The sequence below is a fragment of the Phaseolus vulgaris genome, chromosome 11, assembly GCF_051622355.1.
Source record: "Phaseolus vulgaris cultivar YP4 chromosome 11, ASM5162235v1, whole genome shotgun sequence".
Classification (NCBI taxonomy): Eukaryota; Viridiplantae; Streptophyta; class Magnoliopsida; order Fabales; family Fabaceae; genus Phaseolus; species Phaseolus vulgaris.
The window spans coordinates 51,865,458-51,878,422 of record NC_143508.1 but is presented as its reverse complement, the minus strand read 5'-3'; the positions used below and the strand labels follow the sequence as shown (position 1 = coordinate 51,878,422).

General features: G+C 33.3%; 1 protein-coding gene across 9 annotated transcripts; it reads left to right on the top strand.

The window, feature by feature from the left end:
- Window positions 1–2,519: 2,519 nt before the first annotated feature.
- Window positions 2,520–12,375, top strand: LOC137834763 (transcription factor TGA6). 9 transcript variants are annotated; one of them, XM_068642976.2, is made up of 12 exons: window positions 2,520–2,952; window positions 3,594–3,760; window positions 6,637–6,734; window positions 8,102–8,178; window positions 8,285–8,482; window positions 8,725–8,796; window positions 8,892–8,951; window positions 10,411–10,488; window positions 10,595–10,646; window positions 10,824–11,095; window positions 11,320–11,568; window positions 11,964–12,375. In XM_068642976.2, the coding sequence occupies exons 2-12, from the start codon at window positions 3,660–3,662 to the stop codon at window positions 12,108–12,110; spliced, it is 1,404 nt and encodes a 467-aa protein (XP_068499077.1). In that variant the 5' UTR covers window positions 2,520–2,952; window positions 3,594–3,659; the 3' UTR covers window positions 12,111–12,375. The 9 variants fall into 9 exon arrangements, with proteins under 9 accessions (XP_068499077.1, XP_068499656.1, XP_068499438.1 ...); XM_068643269.2 differs by having other exon boundaries at window positions 2,764–2,952; window positions 3,603–3,760; XM_068643119.2 differs by lacking the exon at window positions 2,520–2,952 and adding an exon at window positions 2,976–3,224.
- The last annotated feature ends 590 nt before the right edge of the window (window positions 12,376–12,965 follow it).

The window sequence follows — 12,965 nt, the reverse complement described above, 5'->3', positions numbered from 1 at the left end:
GCAATTGTGGCATACATATCACATGATGATAGAAATCATTGTCAATCATCTTATGTTAAAGCATTACATAAAAACATATAGTAATTAATTTAACTTACAACGAAAGTGAACTTCAACTCAAAGGTTGGTCATCAAAGTCTTCAACATAATGAGAGTGCACCTGACTCGTACCTTTTTAAGTATCTATTTTGGTGAAAATCATTATTTTGGTGTAGTGTAGGAAGTTTTATTCCATATAAACGTTTACATTCCAAATTCTAAATTAGCAAGTGATCATAATGTGAGGCGTGAAGTTTGCATGAATGCAATTCATCCTATGTGATTAAGAAGTTAAACATTATAAGAAAAAAATTAGTTTCATTTCATATCCCCCAATTTGTAATCTTGTGTGATTTTGTTCTACTCCATATGTATTTATCAATTCAAACATAGATTTAGGAACAATAATTAAATTAAAATTTAAACTATATAGGATTACATACACACACATATATTCCTAAGTAATATAAATTTTATTGATGCCTAGGTGAAGAAAAATCTAATCACGAGGGACTTGCTTTTGTGTTTTAGAAAATTGAAAGAGTGATCACCGTGTTACATCAAGGTTGAACCATTGGCCATTAGTCTAGCAAAATATGTTAATGGACAAGTAGAGTTGTAACATTATCCATTGTAATACGAGAAATTAATACAACAACTATATATATATATATAATCTCACATTTTTCTAAATATTATCTTATTGAGGACAACTTTAACTTCCTTCGGTAGAGTTGGCATATATCCAATAACTACTACTTTTTTTATTACAATGGAATATAAAATAGGAAAATCTTCAAGGAAAGTTAATAGACCATATTTTATGAAAATATTCTCAACTTAGAGACCTTGAAAGCAAAGAAAAAGTGTTCATTTACTAAATCATATATCTTTGACTTTCAAAAAAATGGATGTCTACAAGGTTTTCCATTTGATCTTCATTAGAAAACTTGATCTTAAGTTTTATCCTTTTTGTTATGTTCGTTTCATATTTAAACTCCCTTTCTCCATGAGGTTTCTCAATATAGTGACCAACCAAAATCAAATGGTTTTGAAGATTCCTCTAAAGAGTTTGGGATAATCAGTTTAGAGATAAGGGTTTGTCCTAACAAAAAGGCGAAAATAGAACTACAAATGTGAGAAATGTGGGGGAGGGGGTGCCATTTTAGGATTTTGTCTCAACAAACGGGGAAAAAGGACAATGTAGCTCATGAGAGAAATACACATAAGTTTTACACATTTCTAAAATTATTTATTCTTTTATTTTTTTCTTTGCATCAATTTAATAAGTGTCCTTTAAGTTGATGCTAACTTATTATCAAACAAAGTGTTGGTTAAATTGACATAACGCTTAAAAATACAAAAAATAAAGGAGGGTGGACTGCCGACTAGCTTGTCTCACCTGTCACCCGATAGGTTAAGTAGATCAGACCAATATAGATTGACGGGTTCAAAAGGTTGACCCGCCTCACTTAATGGTGACGGATTACCGGACTAGTCGGACCTGACACACTTTGTCATCTATACTATTATCGCAACAAATGTAATTAAAATGTAATGACAACCATACGATTAACTTCAAAATATCCAAACTTTGTGACAAAGAGAAGATAATTTGTGTTAGTACATCTCCTAACTTTGATTCTCTAATAGTAATACTTTTCAAAAAAATAAAAAAGAGAATAAATAAATAAATAAATCACATATAGAAGTAAAATATAATTAAGACATTTTATTTTTTTTGAAGTTCTGTTAATAAAATATTATTTTTAATTTTATATAATTTGTTAACTCGTTAGTTTCTACTAGTTTTATCGACAAGAGTTAAAAAAAAAGACTATAAAAGGTTCCAATACTGTGTTATAATTAAAATAGCTTTTTAATATAAAAAATAAAATAGAATAAAACTAAAGAAATAATTAAAATTAAAATTTAGCAACACACACGGGAAATTTATAATTTCCAATTATATTGAAAAAAATAAACACAAATAATAAACTACAATAAATTATTCTGATTTAATTAAAAATACTTGTTCAAGTTCCCCATAAAGGATTGTAGTTAACAGTGATCATTCTCTTTTTTAAGTAAGATTGCTTTTTAGGTTTAGAAAGATAATTTTATTTATTATTAGAGTGATCTTATTTTATTCTTAATATGTGATTTTTTTCTATAATGGTAGCCTTTAAATTGGAAACATGTACAATTTTTTAATTTAATTTTACATATATGTTATTTCTTTTACTTTATCCAATTGAATCTTGAAATTGACATATTTACCAAAGATACTAGAAGAAATAGTTTGATTAACACAAATATAAAATATAAAGGTACCCAAAATTAAAATTAAACAAAATTATATAATTCTCAAAATTTAGAATGAAAATTAACAATAACCAAGCTGAGGAGTTTAAAATTAATAAATTAAAAATTAAAAGAAAAAAATATATTTTAAAAAAGAACTAACACCCAATTCTCTTGTCCAAAAAAACACAATTGCATTAAACAAAATTATCCAGCAGAATCTCTAGTAGGAAAAAAAATTGATCATCTATCTTTTTTTAAAACTATTGAAAAGATGCTTCCAACATAATATTGAAAATTGTTTCAACATAAAAATGTCAAAGAAAAATATTAATTAGCAGAAATAAAATACTGATAATAATACATGTTAAAGCACTAAAACTTTACCATAAAAATTTAATTAAGAAATCATTAGTTCTTGGAAAGTGGAAGATTTTAGCAGAAGAAGACATCCAGAGATTGGTAGCATCCCTGTTCCTCTCTCTCTCTCCTCTTTCTCTCTCCTCTTTCTCTCTCTTCCATCGGTTTCCTTCCTTACTTAAATCTTAAAATCCAATAACTACATACAAGGTTGAACAGTACCATCATCATCATCATCAGAATTACAAGGTGGGTTTGCTTCATCTTTTACTATAGTTTTATGTTGCATGAGTAAATACTGTGATGTTCATGGTGGATTTTAGTGCAACTGGGACCAGATGATTTTTTGAAATTTGATCTAGCTGAACTTAGATTTGGTGTTTTTTTTGTTTATTTATTTTAAATTATTATTATTTTTTATTTGGGACATCTGGGGTGGTGTCAAATTGGTCTTTTTCTTCTCAAAGTGTGTTGCTTTGACTTTGGAGCACTTGGTTTGGTGGGCTGTGTTCTCATTTTCGGTAAGTTGGGGGCGGCTTGTGGGTGCACACGGATGTGCTAAAGTTTGAACTTTTTTCACACACGAGTTTGTGATTTTTTGCTCAAGGGAGTTCATTCTGCAGCTTAAGGGTTTTTGGCGCTGCTATAGTTTGTGATTTTGTTTTTCTTTGTGTCTGGTATTCACCGTGTTCTTCTGATTGGCATTCACTTTATGGTTTCTGAGGATGTAATAGCAATTTCTGTTTTGGGGTGTTAGGATTGGTTTTGTTCTATGTTTGTTTCTGATTCTGTTTTGCTTTGTGCTACGTCTGAGAATTTCCTAGTAGTTGGTTTTAACTTTACTGAAGCAGCCATTTTGTTATTGAATTTGTTGTTTTATTTTGGGTTAGGGCTTTTAGGTTTTCCTGTTTTGTTGAGCTACTGGGGAATTGATGATGTGATGGTGAAAATAATGTATGGGGAGTAGAACTACCAGGGGTTTTGGTGTTGAAGATGACAAGGGAGCTGAAAGAGGAATGCCGAGCTTCAATTCTGAGTTACCCATTTCCAATTCTAGGTAAATTTCCTCTTTGCAATTGTTCTTGGTTTAGGAATTGCATTAGTGGAGAAATCTTCGTTGTTTCTTCAATAATTTTCTTTTCTTTCTGTTGAATTTTCGTTGTGAATCTTGGTTTTACTTATTAATTGAATTAGGTGTCATGCGATGTCTGCTTACACTAGTGATACATGAGAAGCTTCTTTCTGATTTGCATTGAGATGTTTATTTGTCCATTATTGATGTTGGGTTATACTTAGAATATCTATAGCATTGTGATATTTGTGGTTGCGTGGGTTTCTTTTGTTCTGAATAGGGAGTAAATAATACTGAAAGGCTCTGTTATATTATCAGTTTGCTAGAATAAATCTATACAAACTAGTGGTGCCCAAATGGACTCATGCCTTTGTAATTGGATATAAGCACCTCTCTTCTTGAATCCCCAATCCTTTGTGAAGGTGGCTTTCAGTTCAAGATATGCCTAGGGATCCACATAGCAACTGCACTCACAAATGCTACAGTTGCTCAAGGTTTCACACAAAACCTTCAGCAGTTGTTTATAGCACCATAGGTATACATATACTCCATGGACGCCATAAAGCACTTGTAAGTTTGCACTTGTGGGAAGATGGCTAATATTCTGCCATTTTGTAGATTTGAAATTAGAAAATATACGAGTGAAAGGATAACAAGTTAGTTGATAATGAGCATAGTTTATGTGAGAGATAACAATTTTTCATTTTCCTTTGGAATCTCATTGGGCCAGAGATGCTATCCTTGGCTGGGAGCAAGTATTGCTCTTACGTTTTTGTACTTCTCTATGTTCACAATTCATATAATTCTCCCTTTTTCATTAGAGAGGTGTGAGTACCTATCAATTGGTGCTTTTGTTGAGAGTTATTTGGGATTAATGGGGATTTTCGTTCTATGCAAACTTGCATGGCTTCACAATGCTTTGATGCCTTGGAGACTTGTGTGACAATGTTGAGACTTCTCTTCAAAGGCCAGGATGTGTTACAGCAGAGTCATGATTCAATGTTAAAGGATTACACAACTCAGCTGAAAGATCAACCTGCCAAGCTGGGATCCTTGCTGACCAGGTGAGGACATTACTAACACTCTTTCAGCTAGCCATATACCAGTCTGAGATCTGAAAGGGAGTCCAACACCTACAACAATAACCACATTCATCCTTCTCTAGATTTGGCACAAGGATAAGAAAAGGCCTATCTAGTGGCTTTTTTGGGATGACCGTGAGTGTTGCCTCAATTCTAAGCAAATTGAGCTTCCATCCTTCTAAGACGATTTCCCAGTCAGATGGGTTTCGCTTACTCAAATGCCATCATTCCCAATGATCAATATACAAACTTTTTGCTCCGACAATTGCGGGAGGACATCCTGTTAGTATCCAATCCAATTGCAAGGTATAAGACTTACGTCTCATATGGAGGATGTATGATTGTTCAAGGGGCTGTGGCATCTGTCCTATGACGAGCTTGTGTATATTGGATTGGAGAAACAAAGGGTTGTGTTCCAAGTCTGGGCAGCTTCACAGTCCGACTCATAGGTGACTCAATGTGCAGCCACAGTTGTCAAGATAGGAAGGAAGAAAACTAACTACTGATTTACTTTTGGCAGTAGAAGAAAAACAACTAATGGAGATTCAGAAATGGTATGGAACATAATGTATGTTCATGGAGCAAACCCACCCATTAGACAATGAAGATGGAAGGCTATCTTGAAGGATGCCCAATTCTATTCCTCATTGATAATGGAGCTCGTCATAATTTCATTAATGCTGAATTAGGGACCTTTTCAGGATTTTCTGTTAGTGAAACTCAGGAGTTTGAGGTCAGTATGACAGTAGTGTTTTTCCAAGGGAGGTTTAACAATGTCAATTCAGGTAGGCAAAAGAAGTACGTAGGTGAATGCATATATTCCTGAATTGAGAGGTGTTGGTCTTATCTTGGGAGTTGTAGCTGGAGATTTTTTGGGAAGCTAAGAATAATCGACAGAAAAGACCATGACTTCATGATTGTCATAATTTCACTCATACGATATTGGAAATTTACGTCACACAACAAATTATACAAGAAGCTGGACGAGGTAAGAGAAAGTAGTCTGCAAATTATTTCTGAGGACTAAGGATAATATGTAGACGAGGTAAGAGAAAGTAGTCTGCAAATTATTCCTGAGGACTAAGGATAATATGTAGTATGTGCATGGTTACTATTAATTAATGAGTATCTTTAGATAAGTTATTTCACACAGTGTTGGGAGTGGGAGGATAAAAATATGATATATTGGAGTAGTAAAAGTTTGGTATAGTTGGTTTGGCACAATACCGGATTTGCAGAGTGGATTGATCCTGGACTGTTATCAAATAGCAGAGCAGCGGAGTGGAACGGTCATTGACTGTAATGGAATTCAACTAGCAGAGTGGCTTTCAATAGCAGCCACCAGCGAATTTCTTTGTGCTATGGGGTCATTACCATGATATAGGCATATAGCCTTCAATAACCCATTCTGACCCTTTATTTCGTGTGTAAAATATTCCATAAAAAGTTACCTCTGTTTAACCTCTGTTCCTTTGCACTTATTGAGACTATTTTTTCACGTGTTCTGTTATTTCACGTCTCCTTGCTCATTTTGTTTCCCTTTCCATTTTCAGTAAAAGTGCTCTCAAGTTTCTCCTTTTACTGGAAATATGGCCTTTGTTTCAGTGAGAGTAGAATAAACATTTTAGAAAGAAAGTCATCGATTTGGATATAATTTGGAAACTTGATTCTGTGTTCTACTTATAGATGACCTCTATTATTCTATATGATTTTTTTCACTAAAATGAAACTTAAAGACTGCCATGTTTTAGCATAATTCTGACAACGCATGGTATTCAGCTATGCAGAGGGGAGCACAATTGATTCTTTTCGTGTTTCTGACTTTGGTGCATTTGATCAGCCATATCGCGTAGAGGATGCTGTCTGCCTTAGTGGAAGTAAGATTTCTGCAATACAACATAACAAAGTTTACATGTAACTGTCAATATGTTGTATCATCTCATGTTATGATAGCATCAAATTGTCTTTATAAGACCTTGTTATTTTTGTGTGTCTAGTTTTTGATTACCATTTCTAAAAAAAGGGAGTTGTGCATTTATGGAAGGTTGCTCTTTCTTTATCTTGAGGTTGTAAAGTGATATCTTTTTTGTAAGGAGTTCTGATCTGTCGCTTTGTAAGGATTACATGGTAATTGCAAGAGAGTCATATCACACAAGAGTAATAAGCAAAAAGCTGAGAAGTTATAAATCCATGAAACAAGTAGTGACTGTTTAAGGGTGATAAACATTTGACTTTTGAGAAGGGATTATTGGAGGAAGGTGTTTGGAACTCACAGGGTAGTTGTAACCTCATTTGTGATGATATGTTTAAGAAAGTTAGGAAGGTAATCTTGAGTAAAATAAAGGGTTTGGACCAATAGATAAGAAAACTGGCTGGTGGAATAAGAGTTTGAGAAAAGTAAGAAACGAAAGGAAGTGTTGTAAGGCCTTAAAAAGGTTGAAAATTGAGCAAGGTATTAAAAGGCTAGAAACAAGACAAGGAAAAATTGAGTTAGGCCTGATCCAAACTTTTGAGGAGTTTTATTGAGATCACACTGACAAAGTGTAAAATAAAATAGAAAGAGGCGTAGGCTGAATCCCTTGTGTGTATTGAGCACATTATAAATAAGAAAATACAAAGATATGGGCCAAGCCCGTTACATCTAACACAGAATGGAGAGTTAAAAGATGGATAAGATTGCCAAAAAATAGGAAAAGGAAATCAAGAGATATGAGGGTGGGATTGGGGTTTGAGGGGAGTGAGATGATGAAAGCAAAGAAGAGGATGAAGGTCAAAGAAAGAGTAGAGACATTAAATAAATTAGGGGAGAAAAGTCTCGTGAAAAAAAAAAACCGAACGCCAGTCAGAAACTGCCTCCAGTACAGTAGCCAGAAGTTTTTGGGATGGGGTGGGGATTGGTGTGGACAATCATATGATTATTAGATTAATCTGATGGTTATGGTCCGTTTGGGACCACTTATCAAGGTGGTCCATATCCTTGCTCCTCTTATTTTGAGCCTTTAACTATCAAGTAACTTTTAAGCGAAAACAAGTTGGGAGGCAAACATACTTGGCAAAGGTATCATTGACTAAAAGGAATAGTCTCATTCCAAGACCTGTAAAAGCATAGATACTACTGTTAGCTAAACACCTAGAAATGGATGTTTATAACTTAATTATTTTTTATTTATTTTATTTTTGCTACAAACATGGTTAATTTTATAGGCTTACCTTTGCTAATGATTTTTCCTAATCATTGATTCAGACCCAATTTACAACTCACTAAAAGTAAGTAGCCAAACAATTTCTCCGGGTTCTGTTCACATTAGTAGCCTTGGTCAGGTGAGTTTCTCTAGTTCTTTTCACCCAATGAACTTTCTGCTCTAGTAAGTAAGGTGAAGTTTTAGCTGGTTATTTTCAACTTTTCTGTATTTTCTCTTTGATGTAGTTGCCAACTTCACTTGATAAAAGTCCATTGACGAATCAAACAGAGCTGCATAGGTTGCGATTACAGAAGGTTCAATCGTCAAATCCTGACACTATTTTAGTTGGTAATACAGATAATCAGGAGGAGTCTGCCATGGCTGATGCCAGTCCCAGGACTGATATTTCTACAGATGTCGACACTGATGACAAAAATCAGCCGGTGATGTTTCTTTACCTTATGCTGTTTCCTCTTACTGTTCAACTGAAGCTATCTTAAGTTCCTAATCTCAATTTGGCAACCAGTTCAGAATGAACTTTTCAACAAGTGCCCATGTGCATGATTGAATTTAATCTGAAGTGTGTTCAAATAAAATGTTTAAGCCGTTTTAACTCTGTTCCTTAAATCAGCACAGAAACTGATATTCTTGATAATCTAACATTTGATGTGCCCTGTGTTTGCAGTTTGATAGAAATCAATCCCTTGCTGCTGTTTCTGATTCTAGTGACAGGTCGAAAGATAAATCGGATCAAAAGGTTTAATATTTTATAAATTTTATTATATAGGATGTATATAGAATTTCATATGGTATTTGTTACATGATGATATTTTTTTTTAAATATTATTGTAGACTCTTCGCAGGCTCGCCCAGAACCGTGAAGCTGCAAGAAAAAGCCGTTTGAGAAAGAAAGTATGCATTGTATTTACTTATGTTTTTTCGGTTAATATTTATTCATATAAATGTGTATATTTTCTTGTTTCCCCATATAAATATGGTTATTATGTCATATTGATTTTTTAGTTGTTCAAATAGGAAATAAATAGTGAATGGCCCTTTGTAACTCTCACTTTGCCATGTATTTTTGTGAATATGACCATATTTCTTAGAAAGTGGATTTGAGTTTAATTTTACTTTAAAAGACGGTTTATAAGGTGAAGATTGCCCTAATTTTTATATTATAGTTTGACTATATATCTATGTTGAAAATTAGTCATTTTAAGCATGAAATTTGATATTTGCATGTGGTCTGAATTCAACTACAATTGCTAGGATCAGAGTCGTGTCTATAAATTATGAGGCCTGAAATTTATATTCAAATTTTACTTTACTTTACTTTAATTTATTAATCTTTTTTAATTAATTACAATATTTTTTATCTGAGTTTTGTAATTAAATATTCTGAACGCTTCACTCATGATATATAAAATAACAAATTCATTTAATGTATTCATTAAAATAAGCATTATATACTATTTGAGTAATTTTAATTTAAATGCTTTTAAACAATACAAATAGTTACGCGGTCAATATTACTTTCAAGCAATGTGTGTTTTTGAAATACAATATAATCTTTTGATATATAAAATAATGTTTATAGTAGTCTGAATTCCTATTTTATATACTTCTGGCAATATCTTTATTGAAAAAAATTAAATTAATATAATTTTTTTTCATCTCCTTATCATCTAAATTTAAATTTTAAAAGTTCAAATAAAAAAATAAAAAGTGATTTCATGTTATTTAAACTTGCTTTTACTTAAATAGATGTCATTTAATGTAATATGCATATAAAATAATCTTTAGTTAAATGTGTACTTTTTTTATCAAAATATCTCTTTTACATATCAATATTAGATTCATTGATTAAACTTAAACATCATAACAATTCGAGTTATATTGTAAGAAGAGTAGGATAGGATGCTAGATACAACAAAGAACATGAAAATACTATACATTGCACCAGGATGTGGGATGCCTTGCTCTAGTGTAACAATATCTTCTAGTCCTTTGTGTATGTTGTTGGAGCTTACCAATGTGTCAAAAACTAATTTCCTTCATTATTGGTTTGCCTTTTTGTTTTGGAATCTGAAGAAGGTGCTTCATAGCAAAAAGGAATTGGAAATTGATATATTGCTGTCTTGTTCAGTATTTTGCTTCTAGAAAGTTTTTTTACTTGTGTTTTCTGTCAAGATAGTTTGTTTTATATAGTTGATTCAATGGTTTGTTTGTAATGTTTAAACCTTCTTGGCCTCTATGGCAGTTCTAAGAAATAATTATGTTTACATGCCCACTTTCTATTCAAATGCAAGGCAAAAGACCATGAGGCTTAAGCTCATTTTCCTCATACTTCTGTGGCTTCTTTACATAGGCCTATGTCCAACAGTTAGAAAGTAGTCGTTTGAAGCTGACCCAACTAGAGCAAGAGCTTCAGCGAGCTAGGCAGCAGGTGAGGTTTTAGTTAATCCTCAGCTAAATTGGGCCTAATTCTCTGCTCTTTCTTCCTGCTAATCATGTTTAATTTTAAACAAAATATCTTGTTTCTCCCTGTGTAGGGGATCTTCATATCAAGCTCGGGTGATCAAGCACATACATTGAGTGGAAATGGTATCTCACTTCTAAAATAAGTTACTTGTTGCTATTGTTTGAATTGAAAAATGTGTTTAAAACGTAGTATATAATATGTGTCTGTTGTGTTGTAATGAGTTATTTCAGTAAAATTGTTATCCATAGTTATGTTAGGTTATCCATACCATAACAATCATTCATTACATTATTTTCCAGGGGCAATGCAATTTGATGCAGAATATGCAAGGTGGCTGGAAGAGCAGAATCGGCAAATAAATGAGCTAAGAGCAGCTGTAAATTCTCATGCAAGTGACACCGAACTGCGCATGATTGTTGATGGTATATTGGCACATTATGATGAGATTTTTAGGATGAAAGGTGTTGCTGCAAAGGCTGATGTTTTCCATCTGTTGTCTGGTATGTGGAAAACACCTGCTGAGAGGTGTTTTTTGTGGCTTGGTGGTTTTCGGTCATCTGAACTCCTCAAGGTGAGGTTATGCTGATCGTTTTCTTTCCAGTTCTCATGGTTGCAAAATACAGAGTAAAATTCTCTTATGTGTTCTCGTGATGAGAATCTTTCCAGTTCTCATGTGTTTTATTAACCTCAAGTACAAGTTTCTTATAACTATGACAGCTTAGTTTTTTGTTTCTGACGTATCGAATCATTTTATTTACATTTCACATGAGTCTTACAAATTTGGTTGTGTTGCAGCTGCTGGCAAATCAATTGGAACCTCTTACAGAGCAGCAGCTGATGGGTATCACCAACTTGCAGCAGTCTTCCCAACAAGCAGAAGATGCATTGTCTCAGGGCATGGAAGCACTGCAACAGTCCCTTGCGGAGACACTGTCCACCGGAGCACCTGCCTCATCTGGTTCATCAGGGAATGTGGCAAATTACATGGGTCAAATGGCTATGGCCATGGGTAAGCTAGGGACACTTGAAGGGTTCATTCGACAGGTACATTCTTCTTGTGCTTGTATGCAAATAGCTTGGCACAGTGGTATGGTTTTGGTGATTGATTGAAAAATATGACTTATAATAAGGTTACAACAATATTATTCAAGATATAATTAATGAAAAAATGTCAAAAGAGAAACATGCCAAAAGGATAATAATGAGATTATTTCAAGATATGTGTAATTAACAAAAGATTTTTGGTTGGAAGGGGATGCAATGTTGTGCTTGCATAACTATTAGAACTGGTCTACACTAGAATTTTCATCTCCTGTGTGACTAGATTTGCATATTTAGTACTGATTTTTGCTTTTGTCTGAACTCATGGCAATTTAGCGTTGCCAACACTATTCATATTATATCTAGCTTATGACTCTTTCCATGGTGTTTATTGTAAGGCTGACAATCTTCGCCAGCAGACTCTACAACAAATGCACCGTATTCTGACAACTCGCCAATCGGCTCGTGCCCTCCTCGCTATTCATGACTATTTTTCACGACTGCGTGCTCTGAGTTCACTCTGGCTGGCTCGCCCAAGAGATTGATGGGCGTGGTAAATAGTGTTAAATTAAGTTTCATGGATCCATTATCAGCAATACTTGGTCACCAAAGGTTTTACTATGACAAGTTTGCTTGTGTTGTATTGCAGTCTTTGTATCACTGATGCTAGTGCTTCATTGAGTCACATAGTCTAGAAACGAAATTGGTGACACAAAGTATGCTTGTTGTCTGCTAATAATATTCACCATTGAAATTGTTGAATGGCCTTGCTTCTTCCATAGAAATATAGTTGGCTGTGAAATATTTTAAGAGTTGTTTCAGTTGCCATTGTTTTCTCATGAATCCATACAAATTGGTTAGATTTTACTCTTTTATTTAACTCCCTATGTAACATTTTTCTTTACACCAAGTCTCTGCTTATTCACTGTGTTACCCTTCACTACATGCAGGATTAAGAATGAAAATGATTGGGATTTAAGTACACTTCTCATAATACACTTTATACCAATATTTTCAAAAATAGGTGTACAATTATGGAAGATTGCAGTGATCATACTTTTCCTTTTAGGATACATTTATTCTTATACAAACTTAATGCAACGCGTGAATCGTTTAAAGTTATATTACCTCAGTTTCAAAATAATTACAGTTTTATTTGTATAGGAAAGTTTTAAAATGAGTAAGATTTCACCTAATAAAAATATTTTTTAATATATCTTTATAGCAATATATTTATGGAAAGAGCGAGATTAACCCTAAAATTTAGTGTAACATTGCACAAAACTTGGATATTCTATTAAATAATCGGTAACGTTTTTGCTTACAAATTCAATTCCTTAAAAAATGAACTTACCAATTCAATTGATTTTAGCAAACTACATAATATGAGCAAGAATAAG

What these genes read in the sequence shown, in the direction of transcription:
- LOC137834763 (XM_068642976.2), top strand. Translation starts at nt 3,660, where the DNA reads ATGGGGAGTAGAACTACCAGGGGTTTTGGTGTTGAAGATGACAAGGGA. An exon ending in CTGATGACAAAAATCAGCCG is followed by an intron (nt 8,483 to 8,724) that starts GTGATGTTTCTT and finishes CTGTGTTTGCAG; the next exon opens with TTTGATAGAAATCAATCCCT. An exon ending in ACATACATTGAGTGGAAATG is followed by an intron (nt 10,647 to 10,823) that starts GTATCTCACTTC and finishes ATTATTTTCCAG; the next exon opens with GGGCAATGCAATTTGATGCA.